At 37.3% G+C, this 24,833-nt stretch overlaps 2 protein-coding genes and 1 pseudogene across 2 annotated transcripts; 1 reads left to right on the top strand and 2 right to left on the bottom strand.

Annotated features, from left to right (window-relative positions):
- The window catches only part of LOC116010827, a 29,711-nt pseudogene extending 26,732 nt beyond the window's left edge, over positions 1 to 2,979 (top strand).
- A 3,151-nt stretch (positions 2,980 to 6,130) lies between these two features.
- On the bottom strand, positions 6,131 to 9,846 carry LOC116010826. Its single transcript, XM_031250329.1, has 4 exons — positions 9,560 to 9,846; positions 9,362 to 9,475; positions 6,347 to 9,235; positions 6,131 to 6,194 (listed from the first exon to the last, which is right to left on the bottom strand). The coding sequence occupies exons 2-4, from the start codon at positions 9,430 to 9,432 to the stop codon at positions 6,131 to 6,133; spliced, it is 3,024 nt and encodes a 1,007-aa protein (XP_031106189.1). The 5' UTR covers positions 9,433 to 9,475; positions 9,560 to 9,846.
- A 522-nt stretch (positions 9,847 to 10,368) lies between these two features.
- LOC116010340 lies at positions 10,369 to 14,218 on the bottom strand. The gene is made up of 2 exons (XM_031249700.1): positions 13,612 to 14,218; positions 10,369 to 11,121 (listed from the first exon to the last, which is right to left on the bottom strand). The coding sequence occupies exons 1-2, from the start codon at positions 14,098 to 14,100 to the stop codon at positions 10,909 to 10,911; spliced, it is 702 nt and encodes a 233-aa protein (XP_031105560.1). The 5' UTR covers positions 14,101 to 14,218; the 3' UTR covers positions 10,369 to 10,908.
- Between the last annotated feature and the right edge of the window lie 10,615 nt (positions 14,219 to 24,833).

The raw sequence follows: 24,833 nt of genomic DNA, 5'->3' as shown, positions 1-24,833 counted from the left end.
TAGAAGAAGAGTGGATGTAGGCGGGTTGGCCGAACCACTTAAAAATCTCTCTCGCATTTACTTACTGTCTTTATCTCTCGATCTAACTCTCAAACTGCACTGCATATAACGACACCTCTCGAACTAACTCAAACTCGCGCTAACTAAAAGGGGATAACTTTTCCGCTACGCATAAAACTTTGTCTTCATCTTGTGAGGTATCGGACCTAAACATCCTAAGTCCAATACACGCGAGAAGTCGAAAAAGATTTGCAAAATCTTATACAAGTCTATTCACCCCCCCCCCCTTTAGACTTGTACCCCATCCCCTTGGGACCAACAATTACTTCACATTAGGTGATCTCTATTTCATTTCTAATATATTTTGTTATCTTATTCTCGGATTGAATTAGCTTTTGTGTTGAATTTCATATCATGAGTGGCTAGTTTAATCTAGGGATTTGGATTGTGTGATTGAATGTTGCTAGTGTGTTGATCATATCTCTATATTTTGGATCTAAATGCTTATGTTGTTGGATTATCTATTCTTGTCTATTGATTGTTGTTTTGATGAGATCTTGTTTGGATTTGGCCAATCTAGATGAGAGATTGAGCTCTTGACTCTTTCATGTCTTTGATTAGAGTTAGGATTTGAAGCTTGACACAATCATAGTTCCTATGGACTTCTTAAGAATAGTAGGATAGTGTGTAGCTTAAGTGTTTGATAAAATTCCTCTTAGAGCTTTGGATGCTTGAAGGCAATGCTTAGTCAAAGAAGCCTTAGTACACAAAGGTGGAAAAGGACTAAGACAACACACTCTTGAATAGCCAACATCCTAGCATTATCTATCCATTACCTTAGTCACACCACAATGCAACATACATGAGCACTATCCAATCCCTACCCCTTTTACATATTTACCAATCTTTTACTTTATTACTTTCTTGCACTCAACCAAACCTTATGAACTCCTTTCACTCACAAACCACCATTCACCACACTCGAATCCTATGCACGACTCAATCAAGTAAACTCCCGAACAATTGACACACCTACACGTCCCTCCTTCGAGACCGACACTCGGGGAGTCACTGACTTTCCGTTTTAACATAAATATCTTTTGACATTTCACCCTATGCACGCAAGTGTTGTCAGCTGGATATACTAAAGAACAAGAAGAAGACAGAAATTTTGACTTACCACATGTGGTCTCGATTCGGACATTGTGAGAATGACAATATGTTGTGCATATTTTCATAATGTTGTAACTAGACTTAAGGGAGTGGGTGAATATGTGAATTGTAGGAATGGAATGCCATGTCACCTGCATCCCACTAGTGCACTGTATGGCTTGGGTTATACACCCAATTGTTTATCATGAGTTGATCTTAACAAGCAAGGAGTATATGCAGTGCGTGATAGCAGTGGAGCCTCAGTAGTTAGCACAACTAGGATCCATGCTCTTCTCTATTAAGGACTTCTATACATCTCTATTACAACACAAAAAGAAACACAAGGAAGAAAAAACTGCTATGGATGAAGAAATGGAGAATTTTAATTCGGAAGGTGCAAGCAGAGATTGATAGAAAGAACATGGAGAAGAGGAAGAGGCAACAACATCAAGTTTCAATGCTTGGCTTAAAGAAGCCTTCTACTTTGAAGGAGTAGTTTTAGTGGTGGTGAAAGGTAGGCGATAAAACGAGGAAGAAGTTTTCTCGAGTGTCGTATTCTCAAGGATGACAAATTTGAGTAGAATTAAGTGTTAGCATTTAGGATGTTTAAAGGCAAGAGTCACAAGAATCACAAGAAAACAAAAGGATCATAAAGAGGGGTAGGCAATGGGAAACTAAGGAAAGCAATGAAAAGGAACGGAGATTGGAAGTCTTAGCTAGCTAATGCGGTTGATCCTACTATGGGGATTATAGACAATGTGATTCAGACTCAAACGAGGGAGCTCACGGTACCATCACCGAGTACGTCACACTCAGACTCCCAAGTCCTCATTCGGTTGGGGCATTTCATCAAACACTGGGTCTACCACTCCTCCCGGGCCTAAACCTTCCGGATCAAGGGCGGGGATGTGGTCGATTAGGACTCGTATAGGTCCGATATCTTGCAACCTACACTTTCCCTAGCTTTGCTACCTACTAAAGCCTTAAATAGGCACAAATCAAGTCAATCATCAACCACACAAGTCATAGAACCCTAATTCATCATGTCTACAATCAAATGAAAGCATTTCAACAAATCAATCCACATTAACTAGGTTGGGGCCACCAATCCCCTAGACTAATCTATGCAATCATCATTCAAATCAAAAGGAAACCTAAATCAATCTAAAGGAATGTAAATTGCAATAGGAGATGAAATTAAAATTAAAATGAAATTAAAAGTAGAATTCACCTAGGAAATATGAATTACAATCTTCAAATCAACATTGATCTTCAATCCTTCAACAATTTGGAACTCTAGATGTTTCTCTCTCTAAAATCTAACTTAAAGCTCTGCAAAATGTAAATTCTAATCTAAACTAAGCTAATTCTCCTCTTGATTTCCACCAAAGCTTCTTTAAATAGTGCTAATTCTGGGTCGCGTACGAGGGTGTGTACTCCCGTACATGACCTCGTACTCGACGGTCTTCTAGTCAAAGTTCCTTCTCCAAGTGTGGATATGCATGTGGACACACACTGGAATTGTTCCATGTTGGCTCCACGCGTGGATTACACATCCCGGCCATCTCGGGACTTCTTCTTTGCTCCAAATGCTCGTTTATGTCCTTATACTTTGCCGAGAGGCTCCCGGGACCTGTAAAAACATTCTAAAATACACAAGAGATAGCTTTGCACGCGGTCTACACATTAGAGCATAAAATGCCATAAGTTAGTCACGAAAGAACACTAATTACTATCAATTCACCCTGATATAGACCTTAATTCTTAGTCATCTTGGGAGCTTATCATACTTCTACTTACCTTAGACCTATGAAACTTGGACTGTAACTATTCAGAATTAAATGTTTGTGTACTAAGCCCTTTTTATTAATATACATAAAGTAATCAACATTTATTTATTTAAAACATTAATAATCACTTAAAATTTAGAACCCAAATAGAATTAGTCGAAGTCATTATTAATAAGTAATCACCATGTAATGGACTAAATTATTACTACCATTATTATTATTATTTTATCATAAGCATTATTACTACTATTTATAAATATTATTTCACAGATAAAAAGTGTAACAATTTAATAAGATTAAGTAGAAAAGCATTACTAGATAATAACAATTATTAAATTAAACACTATAAAATAAAGTATGAAAATTGCACTCATCACAAGTGCACAAAACGAATATGTAGTAGTAGTAGTTTAAATTAAATTGAAAAAAAAAACTACACAAGTTCTGATCCATATGAAATCAGAAAATAAAATATTACGTACCTGATATACACTTATCTTCACACAGCATCTCACCGAAGGTGCCCTCATTTCATGTTACACCTCAAATTCATTCCACTTATCCCATAAGCCATGGCCAAATCGTGGGTCTGCATAATTAGATGCATACTTGTATAATACATGGGCACGACCAATCTCTCCCAGACTCTTCTCAAGTTCAGTATACTTTAGGCACGTAATTTTCATATCCTCGTCTATAAGTAGTCATGAATTAATTGCATGCTCATATATTTCTCTTGTTTTTAAGAACCTCAAATATCAGCCCCACGAGCTATGTAAATTTCATTCATGCTTAATTTCTCATTAGCTGGAACAGCTTTGGTAGCTAGATCATAAACCCACATGGTCCTCTCCACAAAACCATATATAGTCTTCCTCTATTTAGCATATCGCAAAAACAATGGCTTTACCGCATGAGCAGGGGCCTAATATAATAATATAATAAAGGGAAAAGTGTCAAATTAACCCCCTAAGTCGGGTGAATAGTGCAATTAGGCCCCCTAACTGAATAAAGCTCCAATCAAGCCCCCTAAATCGGTAAAAAAGTGCAATTGAGTCCTAAATGACTTGTTTAACAGGCTACTACTCCTTTGACTGAAGTGCAAAACTTTGTAATTTGTATCACATTTCGTCCTACTATCAAATTAATTTGTATTTTATATATAATTTTAATTCATCATCATCCATCTTCTCATTTTTGTTCTTGTCCCTTCATGATCCTCCCTGTCTTCATGATTTCCCTGATATCTCCTACTAGCAATTAAACACATTAGGATGGCTTATTAAAGATGAAAATTACAAATTAAACTTAGGATTTCTCTAAACTATCCCATTAAATGCAATACGGCCTAATTTTCTTTACTTTATTCCAAATAAGATGATAGTTGCAAACATTAATCAAAGTAAAGAAAATCAAGGCTATAATGATCACAATTTATACAATCTAGTGGACAAATAAGCTTAAATATGGGGATTAAATATGATCAAATATGCACTTATCAACTCCCCCACACTTAAACTTTTGTTTGTCCTCAAACAAAAACAAACAATAAATTGCAAATCATGGCATTGAAATTGTCGAAACTCCCTCATTGCACAACCTATCAAACCACATATCCAACTTGCTACAAAACAACTTACTACAAGAATCACCTTAGCTTGGTTCACGAGTTCCATTCCCAAGCCAATAACCAAGTACCAAAACCATTAAAGTGCGTGAGAATCTAGTGTGCACAAATGCTAAGTTGAGATTATGCAAAACTTGGCTTTTAATGAGATCCCATAGGCTTGCCCATCTTACTCCCACTAGATCGATCATTGAAATGCATGAAATGATCAAATAGGTCTTTATTCGGCTTATAACGGGGCTAAGGGTAAAGGTTTTAACAAAGAAAGGGTAGGGAAAGTAAACAAAATGAGAGAATTTCACACTTATTCACAAACTAAGCTAGAAGAGATCTTGACAATAAAGAGCAAAGGAGCACTCTACAAAGAAAACTAGACAATACTCTCAAAATGTGGGGATTTGACACAAAGAACAAGAAAGGAATATACATTTTTGCTTTTATTCACTTTTTTTTTTCAGCATTTCAAACTTATTTTTCAAACTTTTTCAAACATCTTTTTCTTCATTTTTTTTTCTACTTTTCAAAGACTTTCACTTTTTTTTTTCAAAATTAAAAAAAAAAAACAAACTCCATTTATTTAGAAAAACCCCCACACTAAAACAAGACTAACCAGAGTGATGTAAACAAAGATAAGCTCCAACATGAATCTCTTCTAACTATTGAACAAGTGCTACATTCTCTCAAGGGTGGAAGGGATATATATATTTTTTTCTTTTTGGCTAAAGGTTAAGGGAAAAATTAATAAGGGTAAAATAAAGAAAAGCTAACATCAAGGGGAACAAGTGCTGAGCACTTTATTTAGTGAACTAAAGGCTCAAAAGGGGACAACTAATGATAAACACATATTAACATGGTAGGCTTTAAGGCTAAGGGCTAAACAAAAATGGCCTATATCATTTCAAAACATGCAAATCTTTAAACAAAAATGGCCTATATCATTTCAAAACATGCAAATCTTAGATTTCACTTGGAGAGTAATATTTCAAAACATGCAAATCTTAGATTTCACTTGGAGAGTAATGAGGCAAGTTCTAGCAAAACAACTATTACCGGAATCTCACATAAGGCAAGTTCTAGCAAAACAACTATTACCGGAATCTCACATAAGCCTTCACTAGCAATGCACAACACACTAGATCAAGAATATAAGCCTTCACTAGCAATGCACAACACACTAGATCAAGAATTTATTCAATTATTAAGTAGTTAACAAGGCGATTGGCAGGAGAATAGATCAATCATGTACCCCTTGGCTCATCAATCAGAAGTTGAGTTGCGACAAGTACCATCAAAACAAACCACAAACCAACAAAAATGGAGCGATCTCAACTTCTAGCAAAGAAAAACAATTTATTCACACAAAAAGCACATGAGTTATTTAAGCAAAAATTTTGAAAATTACCTCAATTTTTGTCCTCTCCCCCACACTTAAAAATTTACATCGCCCTCGATGTATAATGCAAATAGGATTTGACAAGATTGAGTGCACACAAGACTAGAAAAAACTCCAAATATAATTGATAAAACATATGAAATGCAAATGGAGAAAGATTGTACTCCCCTATGATTCTCGTGCAGCAACAAGAGTAGAGAAGTCCACTAGTTCTACACATCTTCTAGCCTTCCTGTTAAAAACTATAAGAGACAATCACGGAAAAACAGAAGTCATAAATTAATCATAACTTAAATTCAAACAAACATAAAACAAATTTTTTTTAACAAAGGAAAATTAAAACATAAATAACTAGGATAGAAATTACTAAGTGAAGTTTAAAACATTTCATCTTCCCACGGAACACGAGATGAATTGGCAAAGGAAGTAGAGTGAGCAAGATTTATCAATTGTTGATATCTTTTCTTTTTAGAAGAAGATTCCCCCAGTGTTTGAGTTTCTAAGCCTAACTCATTGTTGGGGTTTGTCAACATCTGCTCACTTTCGTGTTCTAGCTCAATCACCTTCTCCCCTTGGTCAGAATCTTTCTTAAACATGCTCAACAGTCGATCCATGTACTGTAATTTCCTATGTGGCCATTGATTGATTCCCAACTCGGTGCATATTTTCTTCAGCTTGGCTTTTCCTATGTGTAATTCCCTTGCCGCCTGGACAACTGGTAAGTGGAAGAATTTTGAAATCATTTCAATGCTCCAAGATTTTTCAGAGGTGCTCTTCTTACCCACAATGGTTATGACTGGGTTGGATGCTTCTTCTATAATTTCCTCAGTTGCAACCTCATTGATTTCTTTTACTTCTGGTACTTCATCCTTGAAATTCCAGATAGAATCAAATTCTTGGCCNCATGGCACATACCGTTTTCCTAATCCAGTCAAGATATACAATGTTTCTCCCTTGAAGGAATCATCTATGGGCAATTCATCATCCTTTTGGCCTTCAAGTCTGGACAGGTGATCGGCCACAACATTCTCGGATCCTTTCTTGTCTCTAATCTCCAGATCAAATTCTTGAAGTAGGAGCACCCATCGGATCAGCCTCGGCTTTGCATATTTCTTTTGGAATAAATACTTCAAAGCAGCATGGTCGGTGTGAACTATCACCTTGCTCCCAAGCAAATAGGACCGAAATTTCTCCATAGCAAACACCACCGCAAGAAGCTCCTTCTCAGTTGTTGCATAGTTGACTTGAGCATCATCAAGTGTGTGGCTTGCGTAATGGATCACATAGTAGCACCTGTCCTTCTTTTGGCATAGCACCGCCCCAACTGCATAGTCACTCGCATCACACATCAATTCGAACGGTAGATTCCAAACAGGAGGTTGAATGATTGGAGCATGACATAGAGCTTCCTTCAATCTGTTAAAAGCAATAAGACAAGATTCATCAAAATTAAACGCCACCTCTTTCGCAAGCAAGTGCGTGAGGGGTTTTGCAATTTTATAGAAATCTTTGATGAATCTTCTGTAAAACCCAGCGTGACCATGAAAACTCCTTACTCCTTTTACCGAGCTTGGGGGTGGCAATTTTGAAATGACTTCAATCTTTGCCGGGTCTACTTCAATTCCCCTTGCTGAAATTTTGTGGCCAAGAACTATGCCTTCAGTTGCCATAAAATGACATTTTTCCCAATTCAGAACTAAATTGACTTCTTGGCACCTGCACAGAACTTTATCAAGATTTATCAAACAATCATCAAACGACTTACCATAAACTGAGAAATCGTCCATGAATACTTCCATGATTTCTTCCACCATTTCAGAAAAGATTGCCATCATGCACCTTTGAAAAGTAGCAGGTGCATTACACAAACCAAATGACATCTTTTTGAAAGCAAAGGTGCCATATTGACATGTGAATGTTGTCATTTCTTGATCATCTGGGTGAATATAAATCTGAAAATATCCTGAAAAACCATCTAGAAAACAGAAGTATTCATTCTTGGACATTCTCTCAAGCAATTGATCAATAAATGGAAGGGGGTAATGATCTTTCCTAGTAGACTTATTCAATTTTCTGTAATCAATGCACATTCTATGACCAGTAACAAGTCTAGTAGGAATCAACTCATTATTGTCATTTTCAATAACCGTTATACCGCCCTTTTTCGGAACAACATGTATGGGACTCACCCACTTGCTGTCCGAAATAGGGTATATAATGTCGGCCTCAAGCAATTTCAAAATTTCCTTCTTAACTACATCCTTCAAATTGGGATTTAATCTCCTAAGGGGTTCAACAGTAGGTTTGGCATTCTCTTCTAAATAAATTATATACATGCAGTACTTAGGATCAATGCCAATTAAATCACCAATAGTATAACCAATTACCCTCCTATGTTTTCTAAGCACATTAAGCAGCTTATCAATTTCATCACTATGCAAAGAAGAATTAACAATTACAGGATAAGTGGAGTTAGAGCCCAGAAAAACATACCTTAGACTAGGAGGTAAAGGTTTTAGTTCTACCTTTGGTGCATGTTCCTCTCCTAGCGGGTCAAGAGTAGCAAAAATTCTTTCTCCAGCCTCACCTTGATCAAAAATCCCTTGCTCGCATGTGTCCATCTCCTTTTGGGTGCAGATTCCAAATTTCTCAAGAAGTTCTTCAACAATCGAATACTCCTTGTCAATCTTCAAGACTTCACTAGGGTTTACCTCACAAATTTCCATCATATTGCATTCATCAATGTAAGTTGGTTGGTGTTTGGCCATTTTGAATATATCAAATTCAATCTTGTGATCGGCCACTTCCATAACAAGCTTCCCCCTTTTTACATCAATGATCGCCCCAGCTGTGGCTAGAAATGGTCTACCAAGGATTATGGGTACCTTGGCATCTTCCTCAATGTCAAGAATCACAAAATCTCCCGGAATGTAGTATTGATCGATCATTACTGGGATGTCTTCTAATACTCCCACTGGGCGCTTTATTGAGTGATCCGCCATTTGAAGTGTCATGGTAGTGGGTTTCGGCTCTCCAAGGTTGAGCCTCTTACAAAGGGAGTAAGGCATGAGGCTCACACTAGCTCCGAGATCACATAGAGCACGACCCACAACAAATCCTCCAACGATACATGGAATAGCAAAACTTCCAGGATCCTTCAACTTCGGTGGTAGATTCTTTTGTATTGCAGCGCATGCCAATGCTCCCTCACTAAGATCTATCACTGCACTCTTCTCCAACTTCTTTTTATTACTCAAAATATCCTTCAAGAATTTCTTGTACTTCTTTTTATTACTCAAAATATCCTTCAAGAATTTCTTGTATGATGGTATATTACTCAAAATATCCTTCAAGAATTTCTTGTATGATGGTATTTGAGTAACAGTATCCTTCAAGAATTTCTTGTATGATGGTATTTGAGTAACAGCATCCACAAAAGGCATAGATATCTCCAACTTGTCAAGCATCATCTTGAATTTGTTATCCCTATCGGTTTCTTTGGACTTCCACAACCTTTGTGGAAATTCCCTATCGGTTTCTTTGGACTTCCACAACCTTTGTGGAAATGGCAATAAGTTTTCTTTGGACTTCCACAACCTTTGTGGAAATGGCAATAAGTTGCAAGGAATCACCGAATCATCAATTTGCTTGCCCTTGTTCTTTTTACCTTGGCTAAGATCCTCCTTTGTCTGCACTTGTCCTTCAGGATCTCCTTTTTGTGGTAGAAGTTCTTTTTCTTTCCCTTCATTTTCAAGAGCAATGTTATCGTCTGGAAAGGGTGGATCAGTCAAAGACTTCCCGCTTCTAGTTACAACAGCATTGACTTGATTCCTAGGATTTTCAGTGCTTGCTGGAAGTTTACCATTAAATGAAGGTTGGGTAGAAGTTTAGGCACCTCCTCCTTGTTGTTGAGCACGAAGACCTTCAACTTCGGTTTGCAATTTACTCATTTGTGTCATAATCATGTTCATGAAGGTTTTCATGTCCGGATCTTGTGAATACCCTTGCTGATTCTAAGCATTTGCTTGGCTCGTACCTTGTCCTTGATTTCTTCTCCATTGCTGGTTGCCTTGATATCCACCTCTAAAGCCTTGGTTGCCTTGAAAACCAGGAGGTGGATTTCTCCCTTGAAAACCTTGATTGCTCCAAGAAGGATTGACTTGATTCCTCCATTGCGCTTGGCCTTGAGGTCTTTGGTATCCAATCATGTCAACTTGCTCTACAGTTGAATAAGAGTTGTGGCTTCCAGGTTCCAATAGTTGACAATTTTGAGAAGCATGAGCACCGCCACAAATAGCGTAACTGAGCACCATAGCCATAGTTGAAGATGGTGGTGGGCTTGGAGTTGTCGGTTGTACCATCGAGTAGGCTTGTGGTGTGGGTGGCATCTGGGATGAGGAAATGACTGACTGAGCATTCGCCTTCTTATTCAACACCATTTCTTTCAACATGTGTTGGATCGAATCCAGTTGGGCTTGCATGGCAACCTTCTCATCCACTTCAAACATACCTACTGCTTTCTCTTTCCTTGGTTGCTCGACTCTTTCATTGTACCAATACGCAGTGTTGGCTGTGATTCTTTCTATCAGCTGCTCTCCATGATCGGGCGTCATATCAAGAAACACTCCCCCCATAGAAGAAGTATCCAACACTGTCTTGTAGTTGTCCAGCAATCCTTCGTAAAAAGATGAAATGAAATCCCCAGGAGATAGGAGATTCCTAGGACACTGCCTCCTGAGATCCTTGAACCTCTTCCATGCCTCGTACAGATTTTCACTTCCGAATTGCTGGAAATTCTGGATTTGCTTCTTCAATTTTGCAGCCTTGGAGGGTGGATAGTATTCTTGCATGAAAGATTTGTACAGCTGGTCCCATGTGTTGAAATGATTTGGCCCAAAGGAATTGAGCCAACTCAGAGCTTGATCCCTCAACGAAAATGGGAACAATCACAGCTTGATTGCATCCATAGACACCCCATTCATCTTGATAGTTTGGCATATTCTGTCGAAATGGGTGATATGCGCCTTAGGATCTTCCAACTTTGAACCTCCAAATTGATTTGCTTGCACCAAGTTGATCATGGAAGTCTTGAGTTCAAAGTTATTGGCCTCGATTCCGGGATAGGCAATGCAATCTTCTTCTTCAAATTGGGGAGCCAGATGAGTAGCCATGGGTTGAAAATTTTGTGCTCTTTGGTAGAAGTAGGGTTGGGCTCTTTGAGGGAAATTCTGGTATGGGTCAAACATAGGGTTTGTGAAGAAATTTGGGTTCAAAAGATGAGGAAAATTTTGCATCCCGGCCCCTTGTAGTTGCGGTGGAAATTGAAAACCTAATCCTCCTCCTAAATAAGGATTTAGATTCGGATTTTCCATGGAGGTAGAGATTGGTATTCGTACCGGTGCCACTGGATCTTGAGAGGTATTGGGTTGAGCCTCCGTGTGTGCTCCTTGACTCGGGCTTGCTCGGGAACTACTTCCTCCGGGAGACATTTGGCCTGAGTTGCTAGATTCACCGGTCTCCATGTTTATCTCCACTGGTTCAAACTCTTTCAACTGATTGGATGAGCCTTTCTTCAACTTCCTTAACTCTCTAGAGAGTTCTTGGTTTAAAGGACAAAGGTTTTGACCACCTTGTGATCTAGTTTGCATAAATCAAAAGGTATCCAAATTTAAACAAACTTAAGAAAACACTTAAACAATAAAAGCAAAACTTGATCTCCTTCAAAATTCATTCATTTTAATGCTAAGATTAGATAATTAATTATACAATACAACCAGATATGCCAATCCCCGGCAACGGCGCCAAAAAGTTGATGTGTAAAGTGGTGTAGTGAATTTGTGGGTTAATTATATCGTTCTCAAGGGATTGGGTTTTATGGCATGTACTTGTATAGCAATTAAATTCTTAGGCATTAAGATGAATAAATTTAACAAGAATCCAAGCAATCATATATGAGTTGATATGTAACAAGCTATAACAGGTTCAAGAATTAAAAGCAATATTACAATTGGTATAAACTCTGATAATTAAGGATAGGACTCGAATTAAGGAGAATTATCTTATAGATGCAATAATAACAAGATTAGGGGAAAACAATTAATTTAAGAGTTCAATGAATTGCACAAAAGAATCTTTAATCTAAATTTCATTTTTATGAACTAAAGATAAAGATTAGAACAAGGATTTGCTCCACTTCCGTGACATATCAATTCCTAGTTCTTAGAGGACATAAGCAATTTAAAACCACAATGTTCTTTGCTTTCGTAAATTAAATTGGGTGCATACAAAGAGTAGCTTGATTTCAACATATAACTTCCATTATAAAATGAAATCATCCAAAGGCAAGTTAACAAATGTTACGTACCATTTACTAACAAGATTTCAATTAAATCTATGCATACTTCAATAAACTCTTAAATTAAAGCCTTCCCCTTTATGAAATATTCATGAACTTAGCATCAATAAAGATAATCCTACCCTAATTCAAGTCCTTAATGCAACTACTCACAATTCATAATGGAATACAACAAACTAACAATATTTAAATTCATAAGCATGGTAAATAAATTGTAAAGAGATAAAGGGAACAAGAAAACTTATGGATTGAAGACCAAACTTTTGGAGTTTCCTCCTACACTCTTGCTTGAAGAAAAACACAACACTAAAACTAAGCTAGAATGAGAGGAGATAGAAGGAATTGGTGAGGAATGGTGTGTTGAAGTTTGAGAGTTACAAGGCTTTATATAAGCATCAAAAGGGAGCAAAGATGGACAATTACATATGCAATTACCTCACATTCCATCTGAATTTGGAAATGGGGAATTACATATGCCATGACCTCACATATCATAATGAGAAAGAAGATGGAAAATTTCGCAAGCAATGACATCACTGCACGCAGCTTCATCTTCCGGGCTGTTTTTCTCCATTTTCTGTTCGGAAGTATGAGTTTTGTATTTCTGGTAAAGTTGTAGCCCTTGAAGTCTTCTTTCTAACGGTGCAAAGATCACATAATTTGGATATTCCTACTCTGAAATATGGTCAAAATACCGAACAGTGGACAATTTGTGCGGAAATATCAGATTTTAGACACTTGTTCCACTTTTGCTTTGGTTTATCCATATGATCAATCACCATCCAAAATATCACTCTTTGATTCCATTATTGCCTGATCTTTAATGATGAAAATGGACCAAATCTTCTTTGCTTTTTTCCTCCACTTTAATTCATCATCATCCATCTTCTCATTTTTGTTCTTGTCCCTTCATGATCCTCCTTGTCTTCATGATTTCCCTGATATCTCCTACTAGCAATTAAACACATTAGGATGGCTTATTAAAGATGAAAATTACAAATTAAACTTAGGATTTCTCTAAACTATCCCATTAAATGCAATACGGCCTAATTTTCTTTACTTTATTCCAAATAAGATGATAGTTGCAAACATTAATCAAAGTAAAGAAAATGAAGGCTATAATGATCACAATTTATACAATCTAGTGGACAAATAAGCTTAAATATGGGGATTAAATATGATCAAATATGCACTTATCAGCCTACATAGAATTCGTCCCCGAGCGTTGGTCATGTTCACTTNCCTCGATTCCGGGATAGGCAATGCAATCTTCTTCTTCAAATTGGGGAGCCAGATGAGTAGCCATGGGTTGAAAATTTTGTGCTCTTTGGTAGAAGTAGGGTTGGGCTCTTTGAGGGAAATTCTGGTATGGGTCAAACATAGGGTTTGTGAAGAAATTTGGGTTCAAAAGATGAGGAAAATTTTGCATCCCGGCCCCTTGTAGTTGCGGTGGAAATTGAAAACCTAATCCTCCTCCTAAATAAGGATTTAGATTCGGATTTTCCATGGAGGTAGAGATTGGTATTCGTACCGGTGCCACTGGATCTTGAGAGGTATTGGGTTGAGCCTCCGTGTGTGCTCCTTGACTCGGGCTTGCTCGGGAACTACTTCCTCCGGGAGACATTTGGCCTGAGTTGCTAGATTCACCGGTCTCCATGTTTATCTCCACTGGTTCAAACTCTTTCAACTGATTGGATGAGCCTTTCTTCAACTTCCTTAACTCTCTAGAGAGTTCTTGGTTTAAAGGACAAAGGTTTTGACCACCTTGTGATCTAGTTTGCATAAATCAAAAGGTATCCAAATTTAAACAAACTTAAGAAAACACTTAAACAATAAAAGCAAAACTTGATCTCCTTCAAAATTCATTCATTTTAATGCTAAGATTAGATAATTAATTATACAATACAACCAGATATGCCAATCCCCGGCAACGGCGCCAAAAAGTTGATGTGTAAAGTGGTGTAGTGAATTTGTGGGTTAATTATATCGTTCTCAAGGGATTGGGTTTTATGGCATGTACTTGTATAGCAATTAAATTCTTAGGCATTAAGATGAATAAATTTAACAAGAATCCAAGCAATCATATATGAGTTGATATGTAACAAGCTATAACAGGTTCAAGAATTAAAAGCAATATTACAATTGGTATAAACTCTGATAATTAAGGATAGGACTCGAATTAAGGAGAATTATCTTATAGATGCAATAATAACAAGATTAGGGGAAAACAATTAATTTAAGAGTTCAATGAATTGCACAAAAGAATCTTTAATCTAAATTTCATTTTTATGAACTAAAGATAAAGATTAGAACAAGGATTTGCTCCACTTCCGTGACATATCAATTCCTAGTTCTTAGAGGACATAAGCAATTTAAAACCACAATGTTCTTTGCTTTCGTAAATTAAATTGGGTGCATACAAAGAGTAGCTTGATTTCAACATATAACTTCCATTATAAAATGAAATCATCCAAAGGCAAGTTAACAAATGTTACGTACCATTTACTAACAAGATTTCAATTAAATCTATGCATACTTCAATAAACTCTTAAATTAAAGCCTTCCCCTTTATGAAATATTCATGAACTTAGCATCAATAAAGATAATCCTACCCTAATTCAAGTCCTTAATGCAACTACTCACAATTCATAATGGAATACAACAAACTAACAATATTTAAATTCATAAGCATGGTAAATAAATTGTAAAGAGATAAAGGGAACAAGAAAACTTATGGATTGAAGACCAAACTTTTGGAGTTTCCTCCTACACTCTTGCTTGAAGAAAAACACAACACTAAAACTAAGCTAGAATGAGAGGAGATAGAAGGAATTGGTGAGGAATGGTGTGTTGAAGTTTGAGAGTTACAAGGCTTTATATAAGCATCAAAAGGGAGCAAAGATGGACAATTACATATGCAATTACCTCACATTCCATCTGAATTTGGAAATGGGGAATTACATATGCCATGACCTCACATATCATAATGAGAAAGAAGATGGAAAATTTCGCAAGCAATGACATCACTGCACGCAGCTTCATCTTCCGGGCTGTTTTTCTCCATTTTCTGTTCGGAAGTATGAGTTTTGTATTTCTGGTAAAGTTGTAGCCCTTGAAGTCTTCTTTCTAACGGTGCAAAGATCACATAATTTGGATATTCCTACTCTGAAATATGGTCAAAATACCGAACAGTGGACAATTTGTGCGGAAATATCAGATTTTAGACACTTGTTCCACTTTTGCTTTGGTTTATCCATATGATCAATCACCATCCAAAATATCACTCTTTGATTCCATTATTGCCTGATCTTTAATGATGAAAATGGACCAAATCTTCTTTGCTTTTTTCCTCCACTTTAATTCATCATCATCCATCTTCTCATTTTTGTTCTTGTCCCTTCATGATCCTCCTTGTCTTCATGATTTCCCTGATATCTCCTACTAGCAATTAAACACATTAGGATGGCTTATTAAAGATGAAAATTACAAATTAAACTTAGGATTTCTCTAAACTATCCCATTAAATGCAATACGGCCTAATTTTCTTTACTTTATTCCAAATAAGATGATAGTTGCAAACATTAATCAAAGTAAAGAAAATGAAGGCTATAATGATCACAATTTATACAATCTAGTGGACAAATAAGCTTAAATATGGGGATTAAATATGATCAAATATGCACTTATCAGCCTACATAGAATTCGTCCCCGAGCGTTGGTCATGTTCACTTTTCGTCCCTGGATTATACTAAAATTGTAAATTTCGTCCCTAATGTCTTATTAATAAATGGACAAATAGTGCAACATCAATGATAACTTAGGGATGAAAAGTGAGTATGGTCAACACTTGGGGACGAATTCTACAAATTAATTTGACAATAGGACCTAATTATTAAACGGCCAGTGGCTGTTTTTAATATTTTTTTATTGTTTATTTATAATAAATAATATTTTTAATAAATAAAAAATAAATGTTTTGAAAAATAAAATAAAAAAATAAAAAAGTGTTAAATTGGCCTCCTAAGTCGGGTGAATAGTGCAATTAGGCCACCTAACTGAATTTGACGTGATAAACAAGTCATTTAGGACTCAATTGCACTTTTTTACCGGTTTAAGGGGCTTGAATGGAGCTTTTTTCAGTTAGGGGACCTAATTGCACTATCCACCCGACTTAGGGGGCCAATTTGACACTTTTCCCTATAATAAATTGACTTAAAACATATATAGTTTAAGTTTTGATGAAACCATCTTAATGATTGAGAAGACAGACAGATAGACATGCAATTTGGACTTTGGAGCAAGCATTTTAAAAATATAATTTTAAATACTTTTAAGAATCAAGAAATAACTAACTCCAAGCATAAGATCCAATTCAAAACAAAAGGAAATACAAATGACACACCACAAAAGAACTGAATTGTAGTGTACAATAGAATACAAATGATAGTCNATGAGTTGATATGTAACAAGCTATAACAGGTTCAAGAATTAAAAGCAATATTACAATTGGTATAAACTCTGATAATTAAGGATAGGACTCGAATTAAGGAGAATTATCTTATAGATGCAATAATAACAAGATTAGGGGAAAACAATTAATTTAAGAGTTCAATGAATTGCACAAAAGAATCTTTAATCTAAATTTCATTTTTATGAACTAAAGATAAAGATTAGAACAAGGATTTGCTCCACTTCCGTGACATATCAATTCCTAGTTCTTAGAGGACATAAGCAATTTAAAACCACAATGTTCTTTGCTTTCGTAAATTAAATTGGGTGCATACAAAGAGTAGCTTGATTTCAACATATAACTTCCATTATAAAATGAAATCATCCAAAGGCAAGTTAACAAATGTTACGTACCATTTACTAACAAGATTTCAATTAAATCTATGCATACTTCAATAAACTCTTAAATTAAAGCCTTCCCCTTTATGAAATATTCATGAACTTAGCATCAATAAAGATAATCCTACCCTAATTCAAGTCCTTAATGCAACTACTCACAATTCATAATGGAATACAACAAACTAACAATATTTAAATTCATAAGCATGGTAAATAAATTGTAAAGAGATAAAGGGAACAAGAAAACTTATGGATTGAAGACCAAACTTTTGGAGTTTCCTCCTACACTCTTGCTTGAAGAAAAACACAACACTAAAACTAAGCTAGAATGAGAGGAGATAGAAGGAATTGGTGAGGAATGGTGTGTTGAAGTTTGAGAGTTACAAGGCTTTATATAAGCATCAAAAGGGAGCAAAGATGGACAATTACATATGCAATTACCTCACATTCCATCTGAATTTGGAAATGGGGAATTACATATGCCATGACCTCACATATCATAATGAGAAAGAAGATGGAAAATTTCGCAAGCAATGACATCACTGCACGCAGCTTCATCTTCCGGGCTGTTTTTCTCCATTTTCTGTTCGGAAGTATGAGTTTTGTATTTCTGGTAAAGTTGTAGCCCTTGAAGTCTTCTTTCTAACGGTGCAAAGATCACATAATTTGGATATTCCTACTCTGAAATATGGTCAAAATACCGAACAGTGGACAATTTGTGCGGAAATATCAGATTTTAGACACTTGTTCCACTTTTGCTTTGGTTTATCCATATGATCAATCACCATCCAAAATATCACTCTTTGATTCCATTATTGCCTGATCTTTAATGATGAAAATGGACCAAATCTTCTTTGCTTTTTTCCTCCACTTTAATTCATCATCATCCATCTTCTCATTTTTGTTCTTGTCCCTTCATGATCCTCCTTGTCTTCATGATTTCCCTGATATCTCCTACTAGCAATTAAACACATTAGGATGGCTTATTAAAGATGAAAATTACAAATTAAACTTAGGATTTCTCTAAACTATCCCATTAAATGCAATACGGCCTAATTTTCTTTACTTTATTCCAAATAAGATGATAGTTGCAAACATTAATCAAAGTAAAGAAAATGAAGGCTATAATGATCACAATTTATACAATCTAGTGGACAAATAAGCTTAAATATGGGGATTAAATATGATCAAATATGCACTTATCAGCCTACATAGAATTCGTCCCCGAGCGTTGGTCATGTTCACTTTTCGTCCCTGGATTATACTAAAATTGTAAATTTCGTCCCTAATGTCTTATTAATAAATGGACAAATAGTGCAACATCAATGATAACTTAGGGATGAAAAGTGAGTATGGTCAACACTTGGGGACGAATTCTACAAATTAATTTGACAATAGGACCTAATTATTAAACGGCCAGTGGCTGTTTTTAATATTTTTTTATTGTTTATTTATAATAAATAATATTTTTAATAAATAAAAAATAAATGTTTTGAAAAATAAAATAAAAAAATAAAAAAGTGTTAAATTGGCCTCCTAAGTCGGGTGAATAGTGCAATTAGGCCACCTAACTGAATTTGACGTGATAAACAAGTCATTTAGGACTCAATTGCACTTTTTTACCGGTTTAAGGGGCTTGAATGGAGCTTTTTTCAGTTAGGGGACCTAATTGCACTATCCACCCGACTTAGGGGGCCAATTTGACACTTTTCCCTATAATAAATTGACTTAAAACATATATAGTTTAAGTTTTGATGAAACCATCTTAATGATTGAGAAGACAGACAGATAGACATGCAATTTGGACTTTGGAGCAAGCATTTTAAAAATATAATTTTAAATACTTTTAAGAATCAAGAAATAACTAACTCCAAGCATAAGATCCAATTCAAAACAAAAGGAAATACAAATGACACACCACAAAAGAACTGAATTGTAGTGTACAATAGAATACAAATGATAGTCACATACCGCTTCAACTGCACGCTCAAATAATTCTCGAGCTCATTCTAACTTTGACTTCTCATATGTTTCGACAAACTTGGAAATATAGGTAATCCATATGTCCTTTACCCGAGGGTATTTAAAAATCTTGACGTCTCTCTCATAAACCTTAAATGCTTCCTCGAAGAATTTATGATCCTGAACAAAGAATTGAATTGAAGTTATTAAATACAGAATATTAATCTCAGCTCGTTCTAAAGGATTAAGATTATTGTGCGAATTAAGATTATTTCTCTATCTTTCAAGGGAATGAAATGAGATATAAAGCAGTATGTATGTACCTCCAAAAATATTTGCATAATTAACAATAATTTGGGGTCGGCAATCTTAAGATCCAAAATCTTCTCATACACTACCTTAGTTGACTCTAATGTGCCCAAACTCTCCTCCAAATCCACATAGAACGTCCAAAGCCTAAAGGATTTATGAAGTCTCATCTGTACGAGTTTTTTGCCACCAACAGCAGCAACTGCTCATGCAAAAAACAATAGTGAACAAATATACACCCAATGGTTAGCTCCATTGCAACATCACAGAATATAATGTTTTGTAACGTACCTCTCCTTTTGACCTCAACAGATGGTTCTGCAATAGCACGCCTCATGAGTTGAAGTGCATGTTAAAAATTTTTGTGTCTAAGTTCCATCTCAGCCCATTCAAACTAGACAAGATCAAGGTGATCCACAATCTTATAGACTATAATCTTAAGTTATAGTTGACTTACACTGCCTTATCAAATATTACCCTAGCATTTGCAACATCATTATGTTTCTCATAGAGTGTTACAAATACAACCCACTGTGTATGTGGTGCTTCCCTACAGCCTTCATTGGGTCTATTGTCCACACTGCCTCTGTATAAGTCAGTATCTACCGTGAGGGATTCCCTTAAAAAAGCTTCACCCTTTTATGCCAATGCTCTACATTGTGTGGATTTTGCCTAAGAAGCACACTGTTAGCAAGCTCCAGCCTCATGTCCTGAAGATACTCTAGTAGCCTTGCTAATCTCAAATCAACATCTTTATCATCATTTAACCAAAATTTCTTAAGCTTTTTCTCTAGTTTTGCCAGATTTGATCGATCATCATCATCTACCCCTCTCTCACAATTACCCTCCTCCTCATCATCCACTTTACTTTGTGCTAGCACCCTCCTCAAACTGCCAATATGCATCAAAACTTACACTAAAATCTCAAACGGCCACCACTATGGTCATCCCCTCATCAAAAATGTCTCTGGCCTTCCCAAATAATTTTCTTCGGATGTAATAATCCGCCAAGGAGATCCGTAGCCCTCCAACCTCATTTGTGAACTTTTGAATCCCTCCCCAAATAATTGCATCCACATTCAATCCCCCTCTTGCCAAATTAATTTTAGTAGCATGCTGAGTCAACAAATCACACAGCTCCAACCACAACCAATGTTTTTTCTTTCCCTTAATTGAATGGAACTGGTCATCATTCAATACTCCAGCCAACCTTCTTGCAGCCTCCTGCCATAACGTTGAATTCAACAAGAACTCAATGAAATCCTTAAAATGGGAAGGGTCATAAAGTATCGTCTATGAACCCGAAGTGATGTCTCAATTGAGACCTCCCTCTAAGTGACAAAACACAAATAAGGTGCCCAAATCCGATCGTGTTGAGTGACTGGCAGCGCATACAAAGCATAGTCAAATGTGCGGCGAGTGCTTTTGCTCCGTCAGGGTTTGCAAATACATGGTCCAAAAGCGGGGCATCTTGTGCATAGTGACAAGAGCTCGCTTGAAGGTTTTGTTCAGGGTTTGGTATCCAGAGCAAGTGATAGGGAGGTTATGGACAAGCTCAAGGCGCTCCTTAAGATAGGCATGCCAGAGCTTGTAGCTGCTAGGGAGAGCTTCTAGAGCATGCTCATAAATGATAGCTCACTTCTTGAAAGGTAATTAGATCATGGTAATTATTTTTTAGACATTATTTGTTCAGTAAATGATGAATCTCAGCGTTGCACTATAATGCTTACTTCCTAGTGGGTCACCCATACGTGACTACGATAACTCAAGCATATCCTACTTAAAACCAATTGGTGATAAGTAGGTGGACATTAACCATTTAACCGCATCTCCCCATAGTAAGCCACACAATGCCACGTCTCAAATCGAGCAGGATTGAACTCGACCAACCCGTGCAACAATCCCTTCCCAACACCTATCGCAACCTTTGATCACAAAGCGCAGCAGCATGCTTGATAATGGATCTCAGCGCTGCATTATGCTTACTTACCAAAGGGTCACCCATTCTGTGATTGTTGTAAGTCAAACACGCTTAACCACAGAATTCTTTGGCTATCTGGTTGTCATATCCTACTTAAAACCAATTAGTGCTAAGTAGGTGGACATTGACCCTTTAACCACATCTCTCCATGGTAAGCCACAACGCCACGTCTCAAACTGAGCAGGGGCTAAATTCGGCCAACTTGGTCGTCGCCCAACAATCCCCTCCTAGCACCTGCCGCAACCTTTAACCACCAAGCCCACTCGCGAAGCATACATGAATCGGTCCTTAGCCTCCACACATATCATCCTTTTCTCGGTATTAGAATTGGCCTAACCTACGCCCACATCCCATCCGGGGCTGCACTCGACTTTCACCTCACCATCAATTCGAACCCATGACCTCGGCTCTAATACCAATTGATGGATATAAGCTCTGCATTATGCTTACTTCCTAGGTGCTCACCCATCCTGTGACTATTGTAACTTAAAACCAATTGGTGATAAGTAGGTGGATATTAACCATTTAACCACATCTCTCTAAGGTAAGTCATAGCGCCACGTCTCGAATCAAGAAAGTGTTAGGAGCATAATGTATTAGGTTTTGATGATACCAAAAATGTAATTCAGAATCCCCTAAAGTCTCGAAGGATAGGAATCAATGTAAGTTCGACAAGTAAACTAAGAGCGAAAATACAACCGGGTAACTTGAGCTCAACTCGGAAAATATTTAAGCTTGAGGTAAACTTGTATGAACATCTTAGAAGAATCGTGTTGTAATTTCATAGATAGATCAGTAGAAGGCACGAGACGACACTGGAGGAATAAGGGTCTGCGAGACATCAACTAAGTCTCGAGACATAAGCAGAGTTCGAGAGGTAGTACCTCTCGATACAACCATCCAGTTCGAGACATAAGCAGAGTTCGAGAGGTAGAGCTCTCGATGCTTGGGTTCGAGACATCAAACAATCGAGACATCAACCTTGGTCTCGATAAACTAACACTTCTCCAGTAACGCTGAATGACGGTCAGGAAGCATACTTCAAGTTTGGAGAAGAAGAATATCATGGAGATAGAATAATGAAGAGGTGCCGAACGTGAGTTTTCAAAATGGACGGAAATGGATGACACATCAGATTTCCACCACAAACGGTCAAAAGGTACACCAATGTTGAAGTGGTCTGATTCCCCACAAANGTTGAAGTGGTCTGATTCCCCACAAACAAGGAATGATGGGAATATAAAAAGAGTAACTTTTACCAAAAGACGAAAGTGGAGCATGGACTCAAGAAAGTGGATTATAGAATATCCACTATCAAACAAAAGGTTCAAGTTACAAGACCACCACTCCATGAAGAATGCTGAAAAGATGCAAGTCCCATACACATCATGGGAGACAAATTTCAAACGGAATAATTTTCCCTCCAACGGAATTATTCCTCAACTCTCATATAAAAAGGACGTGAAGACACAAAGCGAAAGGGGAAAACAGAGTTGGAAAATTAGAAAGAGGTGTCTGATTCAAACGTTCAAGTGCAAGTGCTAAATTTGGAATATCATCCTAATATTCAAAAACAGCGAGAAAACACATCTTAGTGTTTGAGAGAGTTACATAGCTTAAACTGCTACACATCTAGAAGGTGACCGAAGCTGCTCTACATCAAAGTTTATTCAACGATAGCTTGTGGTCAGATTGGAGCTTGTTACATTCAACTGTGACAACCAAAAGTCCTTGTTTTGGATTAAGCAAGAGAGGCGGAGTAACCTGGCAGCTGTCTAGTGAAGATCCTGAGGCTTGAGGCGGGCTTGGTGATCAAAGCTCAAGTGCTCGAGAGGTGGAGTAACTGGAAGCGGGGAGAAAAACCTTGGAAAGGCGGAGTAACCTAGGAGCTGTCTTGTGAAGATCCTGAGGCTTGAGGCGGGCTTGGTGATCAAAGCTCAAGTGCTCGATAGGTGGAGTAACAAGAAGCGGGGCGAAAAACCTGAGGCTTGAGGCGGGCTTCGTGATCAAAGCTCAAGCGCTCGATATTGTACTAAAAAGGGAAGTTTTAGTGCAATCTTTCCAGGGAGTTTCTGGAAGAAGAGTGGACGTAGGCGGGTTGGCCGAACCACTTAAAAATCTCTCTCGCATTTACTTTCTGTATTTATCTCTCGCTAACCTCTCGATTGCACTGCACATAAACACACCTCTCGAACTAACTCAAACTCGTGCTAACTAAAAGGGGATAACATTTCCGCTGCGCATAAAACTTTGTCTTCTCCTCGTGAGGTATCGAACTGAAACATCCTTAGTTCAATACACACGAGAGGTCGAAAAAGATTTGCAAAATCTTATACAAGTCTATTCAACCCCCCCCCCTCTAGACTTGTACCCCATCCCCTTGGGACCAACAATTGGTATCAGAGCAAGTTCTCTGATCGATATAAACCTTTGTTTATATTGCCTAGAGATCCTTCTTTGAAAAATCCTTTAAAAATTTTCAAAGCACGAGATAATTTTTCTAATATGGATAGCATGTTGTCGAGACATCTTCTCTTTGATCTTAGCAGGTTCGATGACTGGAAAACATGCATGCTTGCGTATCTATCAGCCCTCCATGATGAGATGGCCGAAGTTATAACATCTGGACCAGTCAAGATCATGATGGTAAACACGGCTGCTGAGCAAACCAGGGATACACCAAAGTATGTCCCCAAACCTAGGGAAGAATGGACAAGTGATGATAGGAAGAGAAACAACCTGGACAACATTGCCAAGGATATTTTCTTCAGAGCTATAGACGAAACCATCTTCCCAAAAGTAAGAAAGTGCAAAACGGCGAAAGAGGTATTGGATACTTTGATGTTAATTGGTGAAGGTGACGAACAGGAAAAGGAGAACAAGCTCACCGTGGCCATGAAGAAGTTCGAGGACTTCAAGATGAAGCCAGGGGAAAGCATCGACAGCATGGAATCTCGTTTCATGAAGCTATCAATAGAGATCAGTGATCTCGAGAAGGAGATTCCACAAAAGGAGCTAAATCTGAAGGTCTTACGAGGCCTTACCAAGGAGTGGGAAATGAAGGTGATCACAATGCGTGATCACAGGGATTTGAAGAACACCACAACCGACCAACTGTTCAGAGATCTCAAAGCCTTCGAATTTGAGATGTTTCCGAGAGATGAGGACGTGGTGGACAGACGGAATGTGGCACTGGTTGTAATACCCCGTATTTTATTAACATTATCCTAAGGCGTTCCCACTGATTTTTTATCTGACGAACAGTTTGCTTTCTTCATAAGAAAATTCAGGAAGTTCATGAAGAAGACACCGGAAAGCAATACAAGTTCACCTTCCTCCTCAAGAAGGAAAAATGAGAGATACACATCCAGAAGAATGGAGGAAGAAGATCAAGGTCTATGCTACAACTGCAGGAG

Source organism: Ipomoea triloba, chromosome 2 (assembly GCF_003576645.1).
Source record: "Ipomoea triloba cultivar NCNSP0323 chromosome 2, ASM357664v1".
NCBI classification, from domain to species: Eukaryota; Viridiplantae; Streptophyta; class Magnoliopsida; order Solanales; family Convolvulaceae; genus Ipomoea; species Ipomoea triloba.
The sequence above is the reverse complement of the archived record's forward strand: the minus strand, read 5'-3'. Positions and strand labels throughout refer to the sequence as shown.